The sequence below is a fragment of the Podarcis raffonei genome, chromosome 3 (genome assembly GCF_027172205.1).
Source record: "Podarcis raffonei isolate rPodRaf1 chromosome 3, rPodRaf1.pri, whole genome shotgun sequence".
NCBI lineage: Eukaryota > Metazoa > Chordata > Lepidosauria > Squamata > Lacertidae > Podarcis > Podarcis raffonei.
In genome coordinates, this window is record NC_070604.1 from 82,852,077 (window position 1) to 82,874,995 (window position 22,919).

General features: G+C 40.2%; 2 protein-coding genes across 3 annotated transcripts; one reads left to right on the plus strand and one right to left on the minus strand.

The window, feature by feature from the left end:
* Nucleotides 1-88: 88 nt before the first annotated feature.
* Nucleotides 89-18,484, plus strand: CEBPZ (CCAAT enhancer binding protein zeta). The gene is made up of 16 exons (XM_053382744.1): nucleotides 89-242; nucleotides 1,713-3,244; nucleotides 4,192-4,423; nucleotides 4,608-4,773; nucleotides 5,667-5,755; nucleotides 6,800-6,853; nucleotides 7,371-7,473; nucleotides 7,567-7,635; nucleotides 10,061-10,127; nucleotides 11,516-11,616; nucleotides 12,020-12,080; nucleotides 14,086-14,276; nucleotides 15,022-15,105; nucleotides 16,128-16,189; nucleotides 16,274-16,355; nucleotides 18,200-18,484. Exons 1-16 carry the CDS (start codon nucleotides 126-128, stop codon nucleotides 18,337-18,339), a joined length of 3,150 nt encoding a protein of 1,049 aa, XP_053238719.1. The 5' UTR covers nucleotides 89-125; the 3' UTR covers nucleotides 18,340-18,484.
* Nucleotides 18,007-20,923, minus strand: CEBPZOS (CEBPZ opposite strand). Of its 2 annotated transcripts, XM_053382768.1 has the most exons (4): nucleotides 20,168-20,898; nucleotides 18,661-18,705; nucleotides 18,386-18,470; nucleotides 18,007-18,300 (listed from the first exon to the last, which is right to left on the minus strand). In XM_053382768.1, the coding sequence occupies exons 1-3, from the start codon at nucleotides 20,271-20,273 to the stop codon at nucleotides 18,388-18,390; spliced, it is 234 nt and encodes a 77-aa protein (XP_053238743.1). In that variant the 5' UTR covers nucleotides 20,274-20,898; the 3' UTR covers nucleotides 18,007-18,300; nucleotides 18,386-18,387. The 2 variants fall into 2 exon arrangements, with proteins under 2 accessions (XP_053238743.1, XP_053238744.1); XM_053382769.1 differs by having other exon boundaries at nucleotides 18,007-18,470; nucleotides 20,168-20,923.
* Nucleotides 20,924-22,919: the final 1,996 nt, after the last annotated feature.

The following is a 22,919-nucleotide window of genomic DNA, read 5'->3' on the forward strand; positions in this document are numbered from 1 at the left end:
TCCTAAATCTGCGCCGTTCATAGTACCTTCTATGTATCTAGCAGGACCTTCCACCTTCTAAGTGAGTGTCGTCATCACTACTACCCGGAAGCTAGGGGGACGCATGCGTGGTCTGGCCGAGGGAGATGGCGACGTTGTCGGAGTTGGAGCTCGAGAAGTCTGACGAGAGAGATGGCGAGGGAGAGGTTGATGATGGAAGCGGCTTTACTCTGGAGGAGGTGCTGCGCCTCGGAGGCACCAAAGTAAGAAAGAGGCCCTGAGACGGCCAGGAAAGGGGTCCAGGGAGGTCCCTGCGGATCTCTTTCCTTCCACGTGGTGGGAAAGGGGTGAGAGCCTTGGGTCAGCCTGGCTCTTTTCCCTCGGAAAGGATGGGCTTTAACAGGCGGAGTTTCTCCAAAAGTCGAAACAAAATAAAAAAAATCCTTCCAGTAGCACCTTAGAGACCAACTAAGTTTGTTATTGGTATGAGCTTTCGTGTGCACGCATCTTCAGATACATGAGATAAGAATCTAATGTCTTTATTCAGACCAGGTCTCTCCGTGCTTTTAAGTTTGGTAATAAATTGCAATTCAGCAACTTTTCTTTCCAGTCTATTTCTGAAATTCTTTTGTAATAAGAAAGCTACTTTGAGATCTTGTATAGGGAGACATTCTACACAAAATCTCAAAGTAGCTGTCATTACAAAAGAATTTCAGAAATAGACTGGAAAGAGAAGTTGCTGAATTGCAACTTATTACCAAACTTAAAACCATGGAGAGACCTGGTCTGAATAGAGACACTGGATTCTTATCTCATAATACATGATAAAGCTATTTTTAGCCATCTCACCCCTTGCTTTTTCCTGTAAGACCAATTGCGTGTTAACAGGTTTACCACACCTATCAGCCAGTCACCCATTCCCACCACCCTTCTGAGTAATACCCCTCCCCACCCTCTCACTATATATAAGGGACTAGTGACTTCTGTTTCAGTGTATCTGAAGAAGTGTGCATGCACATGAAAGCTCATACCAATAACAAACTTAGTTGGTCTTTAAGGTGCTACTGTAAGGAATTTATTTATTTTGTTTTGACTACGGCAGACCAACACGGCTACCTACCTGTAACTTTCTCTAAAAGGGCATTCACCCTGGAAGGAGACATCATCTGTCTAATGTTGGCTTCTCACGTGTTGCCGTCTTTTCAGACTGGTGGAAATAAATGGCAGATCCACTGCATGTGTAGCTTGAGGGGTTACACACATAGTATGTGGGCAGCGAACAATTTTTGTTTTCATTTTTAGACATCTCCTCCTCCCTCGCTGGGTTTTATACAAAGAGCCTTCTGGCCCCTTGTGGACCAACAGATAATATTTTAACAGAAATGTGCGGCCACAAATTCTAATGTCACGACTAACCTGTTGTCCTTAATTTTTTTATGTGCAGCCACTGATTAAGACAGATTTTTTCTGATTTTTGTACATGGTTTTTTAGCAAAACAAAAAATAAAAATCCAGCACTTTGAGAGCAGGTGGGACAATTCTTAATACTGGATAGTCCTTACATTGGTGGATATTTCAGAGGTGTGCAAGTAATTTAGAAGCAGTAATGGGCAATGTTGTCTGCGTATGTTATAAGCCTGTTTGCAATATTGATGTTTTATAATGCATGCACTGTCAAATGATGTTATCCATGAACACGTTGCTGAGACAACTTGTTACTTTGTTTTATGCAGCAAGATTATATCATGCTCGCTGCTTTGGATGAGACCGAAGAAATTGTAGATGGTGGGAAAAAAGGTGCCATTGATGATCTGAAGGATGGTGAACTGGAGGCATTTATAAAATCACTGGGTGTGAGCAGCTATTCAAATAAATTCCTGGTTACAGCAGATGATGAAGAAGAGGGAGAAGCAGTTGAAGGAGAACAAAAACTACCAAAAAAAGAGAAAGTCAACCAAAAGGAAGTAAACAAAACTACAGTAGCAAAAAAAGAAAACCAAGTGAAAGGAAGTAAAGAAAAAATAGAGTCAAGTAATGCCCAAGATAATAAGAAACAGTCAGTTCCCAATAGTGCTTTGTTGCATGGAACAAAAAAAGACAAGGAAGTGGACACTTTTCAGTTTCATGAGCGGCAGATACTTCTTATAAAACCAGGGGGGAAATGGTATGATCTGGAGTATACAAATGAATTTTCTACTGAACCCCAAAATCAGTCCCTTGTATCCAAGTATAAGGCTTTGGCTCAAAAGCTTTACCAACAAGAGGCAGACCTCTGCAAGAGTAAGGCAAATCTATGGAAAGGATCATCATCAGCTTGGATGAAAACTGTAGTATCATCAGGGACTCTTGCTGACAGAATGGCTGCCATGACCCTTCTTATCCAAGATGCTACTGTCCACTCACTTCAGTTTATAGAGACCCTGGTGAATCTGGTCAAAAAGAAAGGTAGTAGAAGGCAGAGTTTAATGGCCCTGGATACTTTCAAAGAGCTTCTCATGACACATCTTCTACCAGACAATCGTAAGCTGTACACTTTCTCCCAACATCCCTTTGGCTCTCTGGAGCAACTCTCAAGTGGCAACAGAGATTCGAGGGACAGGCGCCTGATCTTGTGGTATTTTGAGCATCACCTGAAGCACTGGGTGGCTGAATTTGTGCAAGTGTTAGAATCACTGAGTCACGATCCCCTGGTGGCAACAAAAACCCGTGCTCTTGCTGTTGCGCATGAACTTCTCTGTAACAAGGTAGAGGAAGAGAAAGCTTTTCTTGTGCAGTTAGTAAACAAACTGGGAGATCCTCTAAACAAAATAGCCACCAAAGCATCTTATCTGCTAGAGACTCTGCTTCATAAGCATCCCAACATGAAAGGAGTGGTGTGTAATGAAGTGGAGAGGCTTCTCTATCGATCAAACATTAGCCCCAAAGCACAATACTATGCCATCTGCTTTTTGAACCAGATAGTTCTTAGTCACGAGGAGAGTGAGCTGGCTAACAAACTCATTACACTCTACTTTTGCTTTTTTCGGTCTTGTATCAAGAAAAAAGACGTTGAGTCCAAAATGCTTAGTGCTCTCTTGACGGGGGTGAACAGAGCTTACCCTTATGCTCAGACTAGTGATGAAAAAATAAAGGAGCAGATGAATACTTTGTTTAAGGTTTTGCACCTTGCGAACTTCAGCACCAGCATCCAAGCCTTGATGTTGCTGTTTCAAGTAATGGATTCTAATCAGACTATATCTGACCGATATTACACAGCCCTATACAAGTAAGCGTCACATACATTTTAATGTTTCTATTAAGTTGCGTTTTGTAGAATATTTACTGCTGATCAGTTGTTTACGGTTTATATGAATTTAAATTGTGAATATTGTGATGGCAAGGGAACTACTTTGTCCTCCTCTGCATATCAGTAGTTGCCCTGTTTGTTTTTGGCATTTGATAGGTAAACTGTTTTGCTTGATAATTCATGCCAATGTAGACATCTGTAATGTGGAGGGTTTTTTTTGTTTTGTTTTGGTTATTATTGGTATTCTCCAATTGATTATCCTTTATTGAAGCAGGGTTGAGCCAAGAGCCTCCTATTGTACTGTTTTTTCTTTCTCCTTCCTCTGAACTCAATTTACAGAACAATCTAAAGTGGGGTGAGGATTGAAGTGGTGGATGATCCAAAGGCTTGCTGGCTTGCACCATCCATGGTTGGCAGTAGAACATGCTTCTTTTTGCCCCTGTACTTATTACAAACCCTTACATTGCCTCTCCAGTTGAAAGAAATGGATGTCCATGGAACTTTCTGCTGGCATAGTGGAGGACTCACCAGCAAAGGTCCCATCCACTATCCTAACCTGATTGCCCGTGGATCTGAGTGTTAGGTTGCTGTGTGAATGTTTAAATAAAACAAATGTAGAGATCTGAAGGCCCACTTTTACCCAAATTTTCAAAAACGAAAGGAAAAAGAACGAAAAATAAAATAGGTTCCCCCCCCATTTTCCTGTCCCCCCCATGCCTTCAGATATTTTATAAAATGTGACTAATTATGGGATATTATTCATTAAGCAATGGTCCACTTTAAAGTAGGGTGAGTAAAAGAAAATCATTTTGTGTCAACAGTAGTAGTAAATGATGCAGCTGTCATATGTTGGTCTGTACTGCAAATTCAGAAGAATGAGTGAATTCATGAGGTTAATGCTGATAATGATTATTTTGTTTTTGCAGGAAGCTGCTGGATCCAGGATTAGCACTGTGTGCCAAACAGTCTATGTTTCTCAACCTTGTCTACAAATCTTTGAAGGCTGATATAGTACTCCGGCGGGTGAAAGCTTTTATAAAGCGATTGCTTCAAGTCACCTGTGGTCAAATGCCACCATTCACCTGTGGAGCTTTGTACCTTGTGTCTGAACTTCTGAAAGTAAAACCAGGGTTACGGGTACAGCTGCAGGATCATGTGGTATGATATCCGTCTTATAAAGTTGTTCTTAGCCTGCCTTTGTACAACTAGCTGTTGACCTCAATTTAAAAAAAATGCTTTCAATCCACAATTTAGGCTTTATATGCTATCCCTGGAATGTAACTTATCAGAGTTTTGCATGATCCCCACACTGGTTTCTTCTTAAATCTGATTCATTTCCTAGGAATCCGATGATGAGGAACATTTTCATGACCTTGAAGAAGCTGAAGAAGAGGAGGAAAAACTTGTAGATGTTGATGAAGAAACAAAAATAATAAAAACAGAAGAATCTGTGAAACCTCATGACCCAGCTTCAGGAGCTTCATGGGTACATCACCAAAATCTAGCAGGTAAAAATTGAAAAATTGTGAGTGAGATTCTGGCAGATGTTGACTGGAATGTTTCAGGTCCTAGTAGACGGTATTAAATTCTGCAAACTTTAATCTGAAGGTCGTTACCCAAAGGAAACTTTCCTTATTCAAACTTGTTTATGTGGAGGGGATTGAACGGAGCCAGAGGAAGGCCATCTGCTAAAAGTGTTTGGGAACAGTGTCAGTAGATAAGACATTGCCAGGGTTATGGGCCATTGCTGCTGCTGCTGTATTAACAACTTTCATGAGACATGCACTACTTAAGTGGTGTCCCCCCCCCCCTCTTAGTTATATTTCTGTAAGTAAAAAGTGTTTTAAAATGTCATGTCTCATTCACTTCTCCACCCATCTTTTGAGTTAGGCTGTTGTCATTTCCATTTTACAGAATGGAAACTGAAGCCATGAGACTTTGGCTGGGCTCACATAACTCCTCTCATGTCCAAGTCCAGAACTCTTAATTTCTTGTTCACTCTGGTTTCTGATCTGTTCTAGACATCTGGCAGCTCTGTGTAATAATGAGAGTATTCTTCTTTCAACTAATCCTACCAGATGTTGCAATTGCACTAAAAGAAACTGGCTTACCTTCCCACTCTGCTATGTAAACCAACATGCATTTTGCAGACTAGGTTGTATGAAATTGGAGCAGGGCACAGAGATCTTTGTTGTACCTTTTGTGGTGTTACTGCAGAAGGACTCTCTTGTCTTTAAAATGATCAGTAGAAGATCAGGAGTAGTTGCTCAGGGATGATGGGAGTTCACAACATCTGGAGGGTACCAGGTTGACTACTTCTTTGTTGGAAAACTAGGTGTTCCCCTGTTAAGTATCTAGATCTGTTTGTCTTTGATGATACAAAACATGTCTTCTTTTTCAGGTGGCAAGAATTTGGGTAGCTATGACCCATTACATCGAAATCCTTCATACTGTGGAGCTGATAGAACAAGTTTTTGGGAACTAAAGAAGGTACCGTTTTTTCATGAACACCAGGAATTTCAATGTGGCTTTTGTGGGAGGGATCCCAGACAACTTTATTTTATTTTTGCAGACATTTTCCTTTAACAGTGGGTTTGGTATCGTTTCATTGGGTTGGATCCAGAGTTAGAGTAGGCTCATTTAAATCATTGGTGTAAGTTAAGTCTCTTGGAGTTCATCGGACCCATTCTAAGTATGACCAAGTGTAGAGTCAATCTATTGAACAAGTTTTAAGAGGAGAGGAGCCTTGTTCAAAGATTAGTTCTGGCATCTCTCTTATGACTTTACATTGGAACAGGTCTAAGATAACTTCCACCAGCTTCATCCAGCATAGACGCTGCTCAGGAATTATGGGAGTTGCAGTCCAACAATTTATGGAGGTCATCACGTTGGCAATCTTAAGCCTACAGCTCTCTCTCTCTCTTCCTCCTCCCAATAGAGGTTACTTCTCAACATAGGGGATGGTAACATAGTGCTGCAAAACATTTAGATCAACTGCGTATCATGGGGAGTTTCCGTACTGGCTCCTGCTGCTGGAGCTAGTGCAGAGCCTGTCTGAGGTAGATTCATGTGATAAAAGTGGCACTTAATGTTACATCAAATATGTGGAGAAGTCAGTTCTAGAAACTGCCACATGGGGGATTATGGCCCCTTGTTATCTGGCTTCAAAGCTACTTAGGTAATTTATATACTTCAGCTACATTACAGACCAACCAAGAAGTAAGGAATTAGTAACACATTTATTAACAGCAGTTGGAATGGTAATAGACAGAACTTTACTGGTTTACTGTAATCAGCTAATTATTATGTACTGCAAAACAACATGTTTAGTATTTTATCCCTCTGGTGACCTGTTTTTTGTTAGTCATGTCATGTTTTATGATTTACGTGTGTACAATTTTGTAGCAAGAAAATAATAAATAAGGGGGGGAACCTGGAGTGAAGGTTAAGATTTCCATTTAATCTGTTAATATGGTGCCAAAAACTTGTATTGGAATAAGATTTTATATTACAACATTGATTTTATTTTTCCAGCTTTCAGAACACTTTCATCCATCTGTTGCCCTCTTTGCAAAAACTATCCTAGAGGTTAGTTGAATTTCTTACTTTTTTTCACTACTTTGGTTGCCCTCTTGGGTGTCCTGTCACATGTACTTAATGATTTGGATTGCATGTGAATAGTAGTTTCCAGACAGAAATGGGGGCAACAAGTAAATGGGGGAACCATTCTTGATACAAATATTTTTTCGTGTAGAAAACCAGATTGGCTAGGGTTTCCACCTTGCTACAGATATTTAAAGCAGGAGACAAGGCAGTCTTGTTTCTGCCTGTCTCCCACCTGTCCTGTTGTCCACCCCTTTCTTCACTTGTTGTGTGGCACACCTGAAATCCTACGTAGCAGAGCAGGAATAGCCACTGCTGCCTTCCCTCCACTGAAAGGGTTGTGTGTGATCCAGGTTTCAGAGAGGCAACCTATTTCATCTTCCTTCGTCTGAGTAACATCACTTATTTGTCTGCTGAATCCAAACACATGTGATTCTTTTGCCACTTCCATTCATGTATTTCTTGATGCAAATTGACACTATGAATGTTAACTTTCTTTCAGGGGAATTACATTGAATACACAGGTGATCCTCTTCAGGACTTCACTCTAATGAGATTCTTGGATCGTTTTGTGTACAGAAATCCCAAAGCTCCTAAGGGCAAAGGTATGGACCCTATCAACATTTGTCAGGTGTAGCAGATAGGTTAAGGTTAATAACAATTAAATTTTTGTGTGATTTCTTGACTTTCTAATGCAGAGAACACCAGTAGCGTGGTAATGCAGCCAAAGAATAAACAGTCCATGAGTGATGTACGAAATCTTGCGGGTAAGTAAGGAGCTTTCATTCTAAATATTATAGTCAGTGGTACCCTGATCATAAATACAATGCATTATAAGATCCATCACTTTCAGTGGAAGATATTTGCACAGTGGGTTTTATCCAATATTGTCATTCCATTCAGGAATGGAAGCAGGGCCAATTTTTGCAAATTCCTCCTTCCTGCAGCCCTCATGCTGTTGTGGAGGATCCCCCCTCCTCAGTAGTAGAAGGGGAATTGACAAACATATTCCCCCCCAAAATGTTGTGATCCACGGCATCAAACAGAAGGGCAATAAGATTTTTTAAAGCATTTGGATGCAGGAAATAACAAGTGTTCCTTTGATGTAGCTAACACTCTTCACTGTTAGATGTCAGAAACCTTATTCCTTTTATCATAAGTGTATCATTAGAGTGAGCCAGAAAGACTATGGTTTGTGCAAGCACAAACCATTCTATTTTGGGGGAAAGCAGGCAGTAAGTCACCCCCATGTTCTTTCACACCTGGTTTGCTGTTTCAGCAAGCAGTTGGGTAAATGAAGGTTGTAATTTGTTTTTTTAATACTATATCTCCTGTTAGTTCAGTATAAAAACATGTAAACAAATTTATATTGACTGTGTAAGTGGAAAACCAGAAAAATTCTGGAAGACTGTTAAACATAAGAAGAGCCTGCTGGATCAGGTCAGTGGCCAGTCTAGTTAAGCATCTTGTTCTCTCAGTGGCCAACCAGATTCTGGCGGGAAACTCGCAAGCAGGATTTGAGGACGAGCCCTCTCCCCTCCTGGGGTTTCCAGCAACTAGAATTCACAAGCATTACTGCTGCTGGCTGTGGAGGCAGAGCACAGCCATCATGGCCAGTAGTCTTCAGTGGCCCTCTCCTCCGTGAATTTGTCCATTCTTTTAAAGTCTTCTAGGTTGGTGGCCATCACTGTCTCCTGCGATAGCAAGATCTATAGCTTATCTATGTGCTTCATGGATTCCTTTTATCATTCCCGACTCTTTCAGCATTTCGTTTCATTGGATATCTATGAGTTCAAGTGTTATGAGAGAGGCAGAGAACTTTTTCTCTACTTTTCTCCATGCTGTGCATCATCGTATAAACTCCTATTGTGTCACCTCTCACTCACATTTCCTCTAAACTAAAAAGTCCCAAACGCTGCAATCTTTCTTCAAAGCGAGTCACTCCATCTCCTTGATCTATTTTGGTTGCCCTTTTCTGATCCTTTTCCAACTCTGTAATATCCTTTTTGAGGTGGAACAATCAACATTGCACACAGTATTGCAAATGCGGTTGCATCACAGATTTGTATAATGGTATTACGATAGTGGCCATTTTATTTTCAATTCCTTTGCTAATGATCCGTAGCGTGGTATTTGCCCACTTCACTGCTGCTGCACACTGGGTCAACAGCTTCATCTATTACGACCCCAAAGTATTGTTCCTAGTCCATCACCATCAGTTCAGAAGTCGTAAGTGTGAAATTTGCCCTGACATGCATCACTTTACACTTACTTACATTGAATTGCATCTGCCATTTTACTACCTATTCACTCAGTTTGGAGAGGTCCTTTTGGAGCTCTTCACAATCTCTTTGTTTTATTTGTTTTGTTTCAACGACCCTGAACAATTTAATATCATCGGCAAACTTGGCCCCTCACTGGTTACTTCTAACTCTAGATTGTTTATGAGCAAGTTAAAAGTCCAGGTCCTGATACCAATCCCTAGAGGACTCCACTTTCTCTGTTTGGAGAACTGTCCATTTATTCCTCCTCTGCTTCCTACAACTTAGTCAATTTGTGATCCGCAAGAGGATAGCTATTTCAGAAGGAGAGACGTCACATTAAGAAAATTGAAGGAAGGGGGAGTGATGTTATTGGATACAGAGTTCATTGTTAGACTCTCAGAAGTAGGATCCAGATGAACAGTTAAGGCTTTAACTCATTAACATTACGGCTAAGGATATTCATGTTATGTAAACACCAGTAATGATGTGATACACAATAGTGGTTTTGTGGGACCTCTCAAATTTCTATTTGTAATCCATGTTCCCATGGTATCCTGTAACTACATTTCTTCTGCCTAAGTGATCTAAGTAAGAAAAATTAAATTTAGCTTGCATTATATAATAGATTTACTTGATTTACTGTTTAATATTAGGTTATTTTTTAATTTAAAAGTTAAATTCCTTTTACATTCTGAACTTTTATGCTCTGGATCCCCCCCCCCCCCATTTTTTATAGACTGGGTGGGTGAGGGAGGGATATTCATTTTGCACAGAGAGATTTAGTTGATCTCACTGGATTGGTTGGTTTTGAAGCTAGCAGCCCTAAAGACATTGCTTAGGAAAAATGTGTATGACGTGGCATTTGAATAACCTTTATAGCAAATTAATTTGATAAACAACCACCAGTTCTTTATTATTTTATTTCCAGTGAATAGCAAGGAATTCCTTGCCCAAGATGAAAGCAAAATCCCAGTAGATGAAGTCTTTTTCCACAGGTATTGACATCTTTGATTGAGACTTCCATATGTTCATTGCTCTTAATTTTGTTTCCTTTGGGGAGGGTTTATTCTTGGAGACACTTTCTACTGTTGTGAAAGTTTTACTGCAAATCACTTCCATGTATTTTTATAGGATAGGGGGATCACGGCTGGGAAAAACGGATATTTCAAATTACTAGATAAGATCAGTGGAGGAAAAAGCTTTTTATAAAACACATCCATTTCTAGACAATAGTTCCTTGGACTGTTCCATACATCACAGCAAAACAGCAGGAAATTTGCCCAGAATAACTGTGCTGTTATGGCTCATGTTCTTCCATCAGGTCAGCAGCAGCACCTGTATCTATTATGGGATGCACTGGTTGGTTGCTGGTGATTCTGTTTTAGCCCTGGAGAAGGCAGTGTACATACATCTGCTTGCAAATAAGACAACTGCTTATCTAGTCTTATATGACCAGAATAAGAATCTGGAAATGGCAGATTGGCAGATGTCTGGCGCATAGCTAGCCCCATCTCTATAACCTTTTGGGAATGACTTGTCTGTTAAAATGGATATGAAGGAATGGGCTTTTTTGTGCTGAAATGGGAAAAATGCTAAGTAAGGTAGGAGATGTGGGAAGATCATTACAGCTGTTTGAACGTAAACCAGATCATATTTATGTTATCATTCATGACATTATGGCACATCAGATGTTTATTGTAGTATTTTACCATGGAGGAGGGGGAAGGATATATAACCCCCCATAAGCGCCGCGTGGCAGCATGCCTTTCTGTTAGCGTTTGGAAAGAAATGCCCCGACGGTAGCCCTGAACCAAAGGCTCTTTTTGCCAGCAAATGAATGTTGTGACATCACACTGTGATAAATCATCTTGCTACCCTGATATTACATGGTGGTACTAGCCTAATTATCTTTATAATACAGGAGTGGGAAACCTCAGGCCTGGGGACCATACATGTTCCTCTGGGCCTCTCCATCTGGTCCTCATAATGTTCCCCAGGCCACACTCTTCACTGGGCCTGCTTTGCAACCCAGATGTTTTTGTTGGGCTGGAAAGTGTCCTTGAATTCTAATGCTTCTTGTCGGGATAGAACATTGAGAGGGGTGTGGGAGTCTGTGTAGAAACCAGCCTAAAGCACAAAGATAAAATTTACATGAATTGCTCTGCCCGCTTTTGCCTCTGGCCCTGCCCACCACTGGCATGTGGCCCCTGAAAGGTTGTTGCAATAGGAAGTAATGACTTTAAAACAGTAGGAAATTGCTTGATGCGTAAGCAGGTTTAACATCTCGAAATATCCTTATTTTGTAAGTTCATCAAATCAGGTGTCTTAATAACCATGTTTTATACGAATGTGAAAACATTTCTTTTTTCTTTTTAATACGCAGATTTTATAAAAAGTTGGACTTGGAGAAGGAGAAAAGGAAACCTGCAAGAGATGATGAAAGTGTGGAAGATGTGGATGATGAAGAGTTTGAAAGAGCTTTAGGTAAGACTTGTCCCATCCTGTCCCATTTTTCACCCCAACCAGCCTGTAATTAATCAAAGAGATGTAGAGGACTTTGGCTTCCCTTGAAGAAGGGTAGTAATCCTTTGGCAGTTCCATCAGTAGATGGAACTCAAGGTTATGTGAATTTCCAGTTCAAAGATGTGGGTGGGGAGATGAGCCAACTCAAGCTAAACAACTGCTTACACTACAGTGTTGCCTGGTTGCTCATCTGGTATTTGCTCCTCTAAAACTTGGCAAATTCCAGATTTGACATTTGGTCTGTGGCAGCTGCTTCATGCAAGAATATAGGGCACATTGCAAATTATAACAAATTGCACTTTAAAACAATTTGTTTTAAATACCAAATCAAAATGTTTTGATTTTGCCATCTTCTTTCTTTCAGATTCATTTGAACATGATAGTTATTTTGATACACTTGTCAATGAGGACCTTAATTTTGCTGAGTAAGTTTTTTTTAAAAATAGGAATAAATAGAGTTTCTGCATGGGCACCATGAATGACTGGATAAAGCAATTAGAGTAAATGGGAGTGTATTGTGTATGTGCATTATGTCACAAGCTCTTCTAAAACATTGTGCTCTGTGGGGAAAAGGTTTGTTAAATATACCTCAAGTGTATTCAGAATCCCCCTTCCCTCCTGAAATATGGCTACATCTGCAATTATGAATCAACCACATCACAAGGAAGTTGATGCAATTTCTGTGTAAAACGAACAGCCAGACTTCATCTCCCTTGATCTCCTTAGTTATGATCTAGTTTTGGGGAGGAGGAGATTTGAGAATCTGAGTTGTGACTCCTAGGGGTGCAGACAGTTGTGAAGATCAGGGCACCTTCTTCCCTTTTCCTTGGAAAGCATTTGTATTCTGCCTTATCTTCTACACTGGCCTGCCCAGTAACTTTTGGCCCGCCAGGTGTCATTGTACTTAGCATGGCCAATAGTTGAGGACGATGGGAGTTGTAGTCCAAATGCATCTGTAGGGCTGCAGGTTCATCCTCCATACTGTTAAGTATGTTGTGGATCAATCTAGCTGCTTTTATCCTGCTGCCTGGCAAATATCTATCTATCTATCTATCTATCATCTATCTATCTATCTATCTATCTATCTATCTATCATCTATCTATCTATCTATCTATCATCTGTCTATCTACCATCTACCATCTATCTGTCATCTATCTATCTATCTATCATCTATCTATCTATCTATCTATCTATCATCTATCATCTATCTATCTATCTATCATCTATCTTTCGGAGAGATGAGAACCCTGCTGCTGAATGGGCCTGAGCTAACTTATCTTGTAGATTCCACTCCCATTAGTATTCCTTTTTCATCCGTAGGCATGTATTAGGAGGGTGGTGTAATCTACCTGTTACTTGCAATCAGGTAGTAGTTTAGAGTGATGAAAGCTGCAACCCGATACACACCAAGTGGGAATAGGCACTACTGAAAACAATGGGGTTTAGAATTGCAGAGTCAATGGTATGATGAGATGTATCTTCTGAGCGATTGAGTGTGCTGCTTTATATGTAAACATGGATTGAAATAGTTTACTCTTAAATGAAGGAATCTCAAAGGACAGCTCAACCACATTTGGCTTCAGAGACCAGTTTTTCCACAGATGGATCACTTTGGGTTCCTTCCCCCTACCCCATTTCCACTCCCTCTTAGCTGAACAATTTGGCAGCACACAGCACTTCCCCCTTGCTGGCTCAGAAAGCAGGCAAAGTGATTTTCACACGCTTATTGTCTGCTGGTGTTCCCACTGCCTTAAATTTCATACACTCTGAAATGTTAGTATTACAATAAAACAGGCTTTTGGGTGGAATACTGATACGCTAGGATCTTGGTATATTATATAAGGAGTTTATAGCAGATTTCATTGAACAATTCCCTTGTTATTTAGCATTGTGAAAATATCTGTAGAGTACTTTATGAACTCATTTATTGTGGAAATACTCTTGTTATGTGCCTGATAATTTTGGAGTGACCCTATGGGCATTCATCCAGTAAAACCCCATAAACCAGCTTTGCAATTTGCTATTCCTAGAGCAGGCAGTTTTACTGGTTGAAAGAGAATTGATCAAGTAATGGTCTAGTATTTTGTAAAGCTGCTAACATTCTGTGCTGTATCCAGTGGTATCGTCCTGTTTGCACAATGTCTTTTGCTTTCCTAATGGAACTTACCCTCCCACCCCCTGTAAAATCCCCCTAAATCTATTCTGGGGCATGCAAGGAAAGGAGATGAAGTGGGATTATTCTATGGATAGAAACCACCAAAACCTGTTTAGTTATAGTATATGCATTAGTTTAACAAAATTTGAGTGTTTTGTTTATAGACTAAAGTCTGTATTGCTTGCTGTTTATGATCTTTCTAAACATTATGAGAAAGTTGGATAGGTGGATTTTCTAAAAGCTTTTTAAATTGTATTTTTAAATCAAATTCTAGTAATATAAAAAGCAAAGGGAAAAAGAAAAGCCAAAGTGATGAGGCAACATTGGATGATTCAGAGGAGGATGATTTTGATGACCTTGATGATGAGGAAGTGTCTCTGGGTAGTATGGATGAAGACTTTAGAGAAGATCTTGATGAAGATGGAGGGACTTTTATGGATGTCTCAGACGATGATAAAGCTCCAGGTAAAAACATGAATGCACTTAATGCCAAATTATTAAATTGCTCGCTTTGTTAAAACACAGATTTTAAATGCCATAGGTAGGTAGCTATTTTTAAACCTACTTGTTTGCCTTAGTGTTCCACCAGATATTTATGTGATTTAGCTGGAGCAGAAGACCACATAAGTTAGGTGTTGTGGTGGACAGATCCGAAGGATGCATGTGCCAAGGCTGATAACGAATCATCAGAAATAAGTGTTGCATCTACTCTTGCATCCTGTAGAGCAGTGTTTCCCAAACTTTAGTCTCCAGCTGTTTTTGGACTATAACTCCCATCATCCCTAGCTAGTAAGACCAGTGGTCAAGGATGATGGGAATTGTAGTCCAAAAACTGCTGGAGACCCAAGTTTAGGAAACACTGCTCTAGAGCCTAATTTCATGTTAACACTGGGTCACATTAACACTGTTGACTAAACTAAAATGACAGTAATTGGACCAAGGTGTAGTATTTTTATGTGCACCAAGCATGGTTGAATGAACGGTGCTGTCCTATTGCATTTTCAGTATTCAGAAACACACAGTAGAAACATCTGAGCTGACTAGGAGTAGCTGTTTTGTGGAGTCCATACATAGGAAGTGAGATAACCACAATGTTTCAGGCAGTTGGTTACTTTCTCTGCATGAAAGCTGAAAGTGTTTTCATATTGACAAATCATCCGTTTTATGATGTAGTCTGAGTAAAAGTTTTAATAGCTTTCCTTTTTGATAGATGACAATAAAGAGGAGCATGTCAAGCCTGCCAATAAGAAAGGCAAAAGAAAAAAAGAAATGGATTTTGCTGGATCGTTGAAAGGTAACATAAAGACCTCTTAATATTTGATAAAAACTGAGACAGCCTTGGGTGTCCGAAGGCTGAGGGGTTTTGTAGCAGCCTGCCTCTCTGCTAGAAATGTGACTTGTCACTAATTTGCATTCCTTTCACTCAGAATTGTGAATAGTTTCTGAGAGCGCCAGGGGTCTGTATTAGCTGTGCTGGCTAGATATAAGGCACTTGAGCTTCAATCCTATATCCTCTTTCCTAGAAGTAAGCCCTACTGAACTCAGTAGGCTTCTATTTGTATAGGATTGCACTGGTCATTAATAGACCCGTTAAAGGAAAATGACACAAGAGACAGAATTTACTCACCTAATCACATTGACTTTTAACATTCTGTTTTGGTTAGTGTCCGAAAATCTGCATGTCCAGTTTGAGGAAGGAGAGGTAGGAATGAACTATAAGTTATTAAGAAACCCAGAGCAGTGTGTAGTTGTTATGGGGGAGACAACATGTGGTTGTGATAGAAAGTGCACTTATTCTTTGTCAAGAAATAATTATTTGATTTTCATTATCAGACACAGAAAACCAGATGGAAAGGATTAGTTCAGTTTTCAGCAGGATAGAGTTTTCTTTCAGCTGTACATCTGAAGTCTTATCAGAGATGACAAAGGATAACTGGTTTAGAACTTGATTTTAAAAATGCAATGGTTAGATTATATTAGCCCAAGCTCTTAAAGAACTAGCATGTAAAACTGCTAAGGTACTTTATAGTTAGCAAAATCCCTTTCCGTACCTAGAGGAATAGTAAGTGGTAGACTATTTGATACCAGGGACAGTGCTGTCAAGAAAGTTAGAGATCATTTGTTTACAAAACATTGAGAAAATGTTTTTAAAAGGATGGAGTTTTGAAATATAGCACCTTGTTGCAGATAGTGTAGAAGAGCCTGAGAAGTTCTTCTTGGGAGTCTCTTCCTGTTTCCTGCTCAAATCCATTCCCCACCCAACTTTGCGTTTTGTTCTTCATATAGAATAAATAATTGCATATTCATGTTTTAAAGGGTCAAAAGAAAACAAGAAAAGAAAACTCAAAGACACTGGCATCCTTGCTACTGCAGAAGAAGTAGGTGCCACCAAGTTTTCTATTTTTTAAAATGTGTTTGGTCTGCTAGTTATCAATGTACTAATCATCATCTTTCTTTTGAAGTTTGGTTCCTTGCTGGATGAAAACATTGGGTCCAAGTTTGATAGTATTGGGATGAATGCAATGGCTAACAAAGATAATGCAAGTAAGTGAATTTCCCTGTGTTCAGCAAATATATTTACCTGTCAGGCATTCCAAATGCTCATGTGGTGGTTTTAGAAAGGTATTTCAATTAGTTTCATTTGAAACAAATGGAGGAGCATATTGATTTCTATCCTCCTCTTTCTCCCAAGTGTACCTTCTCTTCCCCAGTGCCACCCCTATGTGCACTGCACACTTCATGTCCCCATCTGTCCTGTGTTGAGCAGGAAAGTCTGAAAAGAGCTTCTAAGTGTGTTCTGAAGGGTGCTTCTAAATGCCTTCTAAGGATTCCTGCTCAAGAGGAAGTTGATTCACTCCAATGCATTTAGAAGCCCTCTTCAGACCTTCATGTTCAACTCGGGAAGGTGGCTGGGATGCATCTGGAGCACACAAAGCCTTCCCACTTTGAGCCTCATGGGATCCTGCTGGATAGGAATCCAGAGGGCTTAAGATTCCAGTTATATCCTCCCATATCCAAAAATTACACGGATAACCCAATTCCAGTGTATTGCATTATTTATAGGATGTCTATAGGCATTTGAACCTTATAGAATAAGAGAGAACTCTTGATGGACTTGACAGTCATATAACTAGCTGTTCAGTCTAGTAAAGTAGAATTAGACCTTTGTGTATTATCTCCAGCTGCTCTCTAGCAGCTTTCTCAAAAAGAGAGCTGCATGGTCACCTGGAGAATCTTGTCAATTCCCTTTTTCCCAATTACTACCTCCCACTGTGAACTTAGCTTAATTTTGTGCAGATTATTCTTGTCTTAGTCCTGTAGTCTAAAACACCGTTTAAATTTCTGAAAAGCATTCTGCATCTAAGAAATTACAGCAGGCCCATTATGCCTGTAGTACAAGTCAAATGCCAGGGGAAATTTGCCTGCACTCTTTGGCCAGATGAGAGCCTGTGCTGTATGGCAGCTTGAAAGGACTGTACTAATGTTTTACACAGCATTTTCAAGCAGATTAATGAAGATAGGTCCTAAGCATTTATACATCCAGTAGGGCTGAGTGTCACTTTTAGACAAAGTGGATCACAATTGGTACTTAAGATATTATTGGAACATCCCAAAATGGAAGTGAGCCACTAACTGCTATGTCACCCAACACACAGCGAAGTATTGATCGAGCTGGGAGCACAGTAACCAAACCTCCTTAAATGCCTATTCTAGGTAATCTTTTTGAACAGACTGTTCAGCATGCTATCATAAGTGGGCACTCTTAAGAAACATGTTAAATGGAATTTGAAATAAATTGCTTGGTTATGCACCACCTAAGATTTCAGGAGTGGGTGGGTATGTCAAACAAATATTTTGCTCCATCCCTTTTATGCAAGGATTCCACCCTGTGCTTTAACTTACCAAAAAACATGCTTCTTTGGAAGCTATATGATCAACTTAATTTGCCAATGGTACAATGGATGAAATTTATCAAAGGCAATTCGTTTATGGAAATTCCAGTTGTACATGGTATGTTGCTAGATTTTGGGCTCTTGCTAATAACTTTTTAAAAATTCTTAAGTTTGCATTTGTAGAAAAGTATATCATGATTAGCACTGAATCTTCAACTTGATATAATTCGTTCCTCATTGGCCCAAATTACATTTAAGTTTGAAAAATGTAAGTTGTTTGAGACAAGATGGACTGTTGAAGGTGAGGAGGGAACTCTGTATTTATTTGTACATAAAGCATTTTGTGTTTTTTAGGACAAAACATAGCAGAGAGTTTATCGGTCATGAATCTCTAACTCAGGCAGTATTCTTTGCATCCATAAAACTCAATGCCAGATTTTCCCAGGATGTAGTCACTCCAAACTTATCTATGTGCTCTCTGTCTTCCTCCATTAGATGTCAAACAGCTCAGGTGGGAGGAAGAACGCAACAGGTGGATTCACAATAAGGATGTGAAGAGCATCATCAAGCAGAAAAAGAAGTTTAGACACAAAATGCTGAAAAACAAACACAAAAGTAAAAAGACAAGAAAATAAATATGAAGATATTTAATGTAAACATTTAAAAAACATTTTTACTTACAATTAGCTTTTGCTGATTAACCATGCTGCTTGATCTTTCTCCCTTTTTTCGTGAAAACCAGCGTATTCATTACATTTGTAATAAACTATGAAAATAAAAGAGAGTCTTTTTTATCTTTTGCATAACTGAATGAAGATTGACTTTTGAAGTTCTAATTTTGATTGAATATATCTTTCTGATAAATTTGTAGTAGGATTTCCTTTTAATCTGCAATTGAATGTGTTTTTTTTAAGTGTTGGGGAAAAAGAATTACACCAACATTAATTGTCACATACCTTCTAGGATGGATGGGTATCTCCTGTGCATTTTTTGTCTGAAATCTGAGAAAATAAAAACGTTAAGTTTGTAACAACAGTACAGTGCACAAGATTTCAGTCACCAAAATTAAGTAGTGTACATTTTATTACATGCTGGCTACATTTCTTAGGTTTTTTTGGTCAGTCATAAATATCTGTGGTAATCTTACAGGTAATGCAGCAACTTGGTTGTTTAGCCTTCTCAGGCTGTATTTCCAGTTGAAGACTTGCAGAACTTAGGCTTGTCACATTGGGCACAAAAGTTGAAAAAGGGAAGGCTATCAGACTCAGGTATATTTTAAAATCTCTGTGGTAGGAAGTCTTAAGATAGCACAAATTAATCTTTTAACACATTGCATCACTGGTCTAAAACATGGCAGGGGGATGTATAATGTTCTCATTGTTTGTACTGAGATCCGCAGGGAGGGCAGTGCCTTGCCCTTCGGCTGCTCTCATATCCAGAACGTGCCCTACCTTTCACTTTAAAAGTGGCATATTGGAACTTGTCATGGTCTATCTCAGTTTAAGGAAGAACAGGTGGTGGTGGTTGTTTTTTTAAAGGTGTGCCACAGAGTTCTATTACAATAGTAACTCAAATTCTCCTCGTCTATCCTGAGCATTACCAATGTAATGCTCCTCGTAATGTGCAAAAGTATCCATGCCAGATAAAGCATGGAGGAAGCTTTTTTCCATTACATGAATATACAACAGCTCCACCCAAAGGAGCCCTGTTCTTAAGTTAGTCAGTATACAGAAGTGAAAATAGGATGCCTGAACGTGAAATATCAGTCTAGGTTGGGAACAAAGACCTGCACATATCAGCACTGCCGAATCAGCGCCAGGCCTACCCATGACAAGCAGGGAAGATCTGAAATAAGCTTCTTCACATTCTTCCTTGATTGCAAATACATGCCTCTGTGCAACTGAACCTAGAAAAGTGTGAAATGTGCATACCTGGCACAGGCAGGGTTTGTGTGTGCAGCCCCATGACCCCTATGCAAATAGATGTTTTCTATTCAGAGACAATGCCTGTGAAAAAATGCTGATGACTGGTAGTATGGTACATGACAACCTAAACAGGCTAGCTCCTGAGACCTACTGTAGTTGAAATAATTCCAAAAGCTGAAGAGCTGTTCCAAACAAACAGCTTAACGGCTATATCAGGAATTTTGCAGTAAAATTAGAGAATGCCACCTTCAAGGAAAACTTCCTAATAGGCAATGGATATAGTTGCTCAGAGGGGACGTGGGTGGCGCTGTGGTCTAAACCACAGAGCCTAGGGCTTGCTGATTAGAAGGTAGGCGGTTTGAATCCCCACAACGGGGTAAGCTCCCATTGTTCAGTCCCAGCTCCTGCCCACCTAGCCGTTCGAAAGCACGTCAAGTGCAAGTAGATAAATAGGTGAGAAGGTAAACAGCGTTTCCGTGCGCTGCTCTGTGGACTGACTGTTATTTGAAAAAAAATAATGAGACATATAGTTTGTTACCTTGATTATTATCCATTTTAATATATAGTGCATATGCGCTAGCAACTCCGATAAATTCCACTAATATAACTCCTTTGAAAATCTTCCTTCCAAGCTCAGGATTCATGGCACAGCTAGTCCCAAAGTTCTAGAAACAGGGGAACAAACATTTCATTAATGACATAAAAATTTTATCAGAACAGGAAATAACTGATTTGTATATATGGTTTGATCAGAGGGATACTGAAGTATATTTGAAGAGGGGCCCCAATGGGCTATCAAAGGAGAAGAGAGAACAAGAGGCAGGATTTGCTTTCCACTTACTGTGCTCTGCTGAAAGTTCCAGTGCCTTCTCTTAATATTGAACATGTACTTATTCAGACAGTCATCCTTTGTTACAGGGAGAATGCTGACAACTGTGTAGCAGCTCAGAGGCTGTGCTGTGAATTAAGAATCCATCAGTTGAAAATTTAGCTATGGCCTTTTAAGTTGAAAATTTAGGTGGCCTTTTAAGCATACAACTCTGAGTCTGCAATAAGGGGAAACTTAACTTGACATAGCTGATTTTTAAAATCATGAATGAGAAGTACTTTGAACAGTCTTTAAAACTTTGGAATCTAAGGTGTAACGGTAAATGCAATTTCTAGAGTAGCTGTGACAGGCTATTTCAGCAAACAAAAGGAATCTTGTGGCACCTAAAAGACTAAATATTTTATTATGACAAGCTTTCAGAGGACTAGTCAACAAAACCCAATGTTTCAATAAAGTGATTGTCTTTGTTGGAATCAAAGTAATGAAACATGGTAAGGTTCCTGTCTGTTGAGGATTCCGTACATGACCTCAGACACTACTGGTGAGGTTATGTATGGTTGATCCACTTACATGTTTATCATGGATTGCCTGTAGAATAAAGGGATGGTGTGCACAGGTGAACCAGTTATTCAGCACAGGTGACACTTTCAATTTATCCAACTTGAAGACAAAAACAATATTCAATAGACACTTTGCAGCTTGAGCCAAGAGCTCAAATTAAGCACGTATCCACTCCAGTGTACAGGGAACCAAACTGCAGCCATACTTCAGAGGGCTAACTGGAATGGTAGCTTAGCAGTGTGATCCTAACCATGAATTCAAAAGGGGCTTACTCCCTGGTAAATGGTGATAGGATTGCAGCCTTGATTTCCTACATGGAATGAATTTATGTGCTGTAAGTGGTATACCATCCTATGTGCAGTTTGACACGAATGGTGAAAACGTGTCTGTTTTGTTACATAATAATAATAAATTATTTGTACCCCGCACATCTGGCTGGGTTTCCCCAGCCACTCTGGGTGGCTTCCAAAAGAATATTGAAAACAGGATAAAACATCAAACATTAAAAACTTCCCTAAACAGGGCTGCCTTCACATGTCTTATGAAAGTCAGATAGTTGTTTAATTCCTTGACATCTGATGGGAGGGCGCCACTACCTAGAAGGCACTGCTAATTGCATAGTGGACTGCATTAACATTTAAGGATCTTGTAAATGATATTTAATAATTTTGCAACGTTTTTAAGTCCTGTGAGTTTTGTTTGGTATTGTATATGGGTGTTATTTCTTTCCCCCTCCTTTTCCCTTCCCCCTTTTCACATCTTACTTTAACCTGTGCAATTACACACACACACACACAATATTTATATATACCGTGTTTATGGAATAAAATCTTACCCGGTTACAAGTGATCGCCAAAGAAGAAAGAGAGAAGATTTATATATAAATTTGTATATATAGTTAGTTAGACAGAACTGCAGGGGATCAACTAGAAGCACAACCTGTGCAATTTCCCTTACAGAAGTCACCTGAGCAGCTGGATTTTCTAAGCTGAGCCCCTCCAACTCCCCTTTGTGCAGGGGAGGCTACCAGCCGCGCAGCCAATGGGCCAGTCTGGGCAGCCGAAGGCAGGACAAGAAGCATCTCTCCTCCTCTCCTTGGAACTGCTATCGGCCTACCCTCGGCTGGCCACGTGACTTCAGCCCCCCCCCCACCAGCAGAGCAGACAAGCCAGGAACAAAAGGACTTCCTCCTTTTTTTGTTTCTTCCTCTTAGAGTCACTTTCGCTGCTCATATTAAGACACAAAGCCTGCAGCCGTACCTCGCCGTCTCTGCTCCGCTCCAAAGGTGCGAGCGGCGCTTTACCGCCGGTAACAAACGCACCGCGTCCGCCCGTGCGTAGTCCAGACCCACTTCCGGGTGGAAGTGCCGAGCACGCATGCGCATGGGCGCGCAGCCTCTTCCTTTCGCGCATGCGCTCAGCCTTCGTTCCTTCTCGCCGGTGCTGGAGAGTTCGCGCTGTGCTCCCTCTGTCGGTCCTGTTGGTACTGGTCGTGTCACTGTGCTGCCTCTAGGTGGCAGTGTAACGCAGCTGTGTCCTGCCGATCAGCATAGGAAGGGGCAGCCTTCCCTGCTACCAATGGCTTCTGGAGTGCAGAGTTTCCCGCCGCAGCTGAACATAGGAACGTCGGCAGCTGTCTTATACGGAGTCAGTCTTTTGGCCCACGCCGAGAACATTTATAGCCCTTCCCAGAGATACAGGGAATTGAACCTGAGATCTTCTGTATGCCAAGCAGTTGCTTTGCTACTGCGATCTTCTGCAAGCTCATGGAGCCAGAGTACACGCGTGCTGGAAAGATTGGGCTGTAAAGTCACTTGCAGCCCCCAGCTAAAGTTAGCAGCAACTAACTTTAACTAGATCGGGGCCGATTAAAACATTTTGTAGAAGAGAGTTTACTTGCT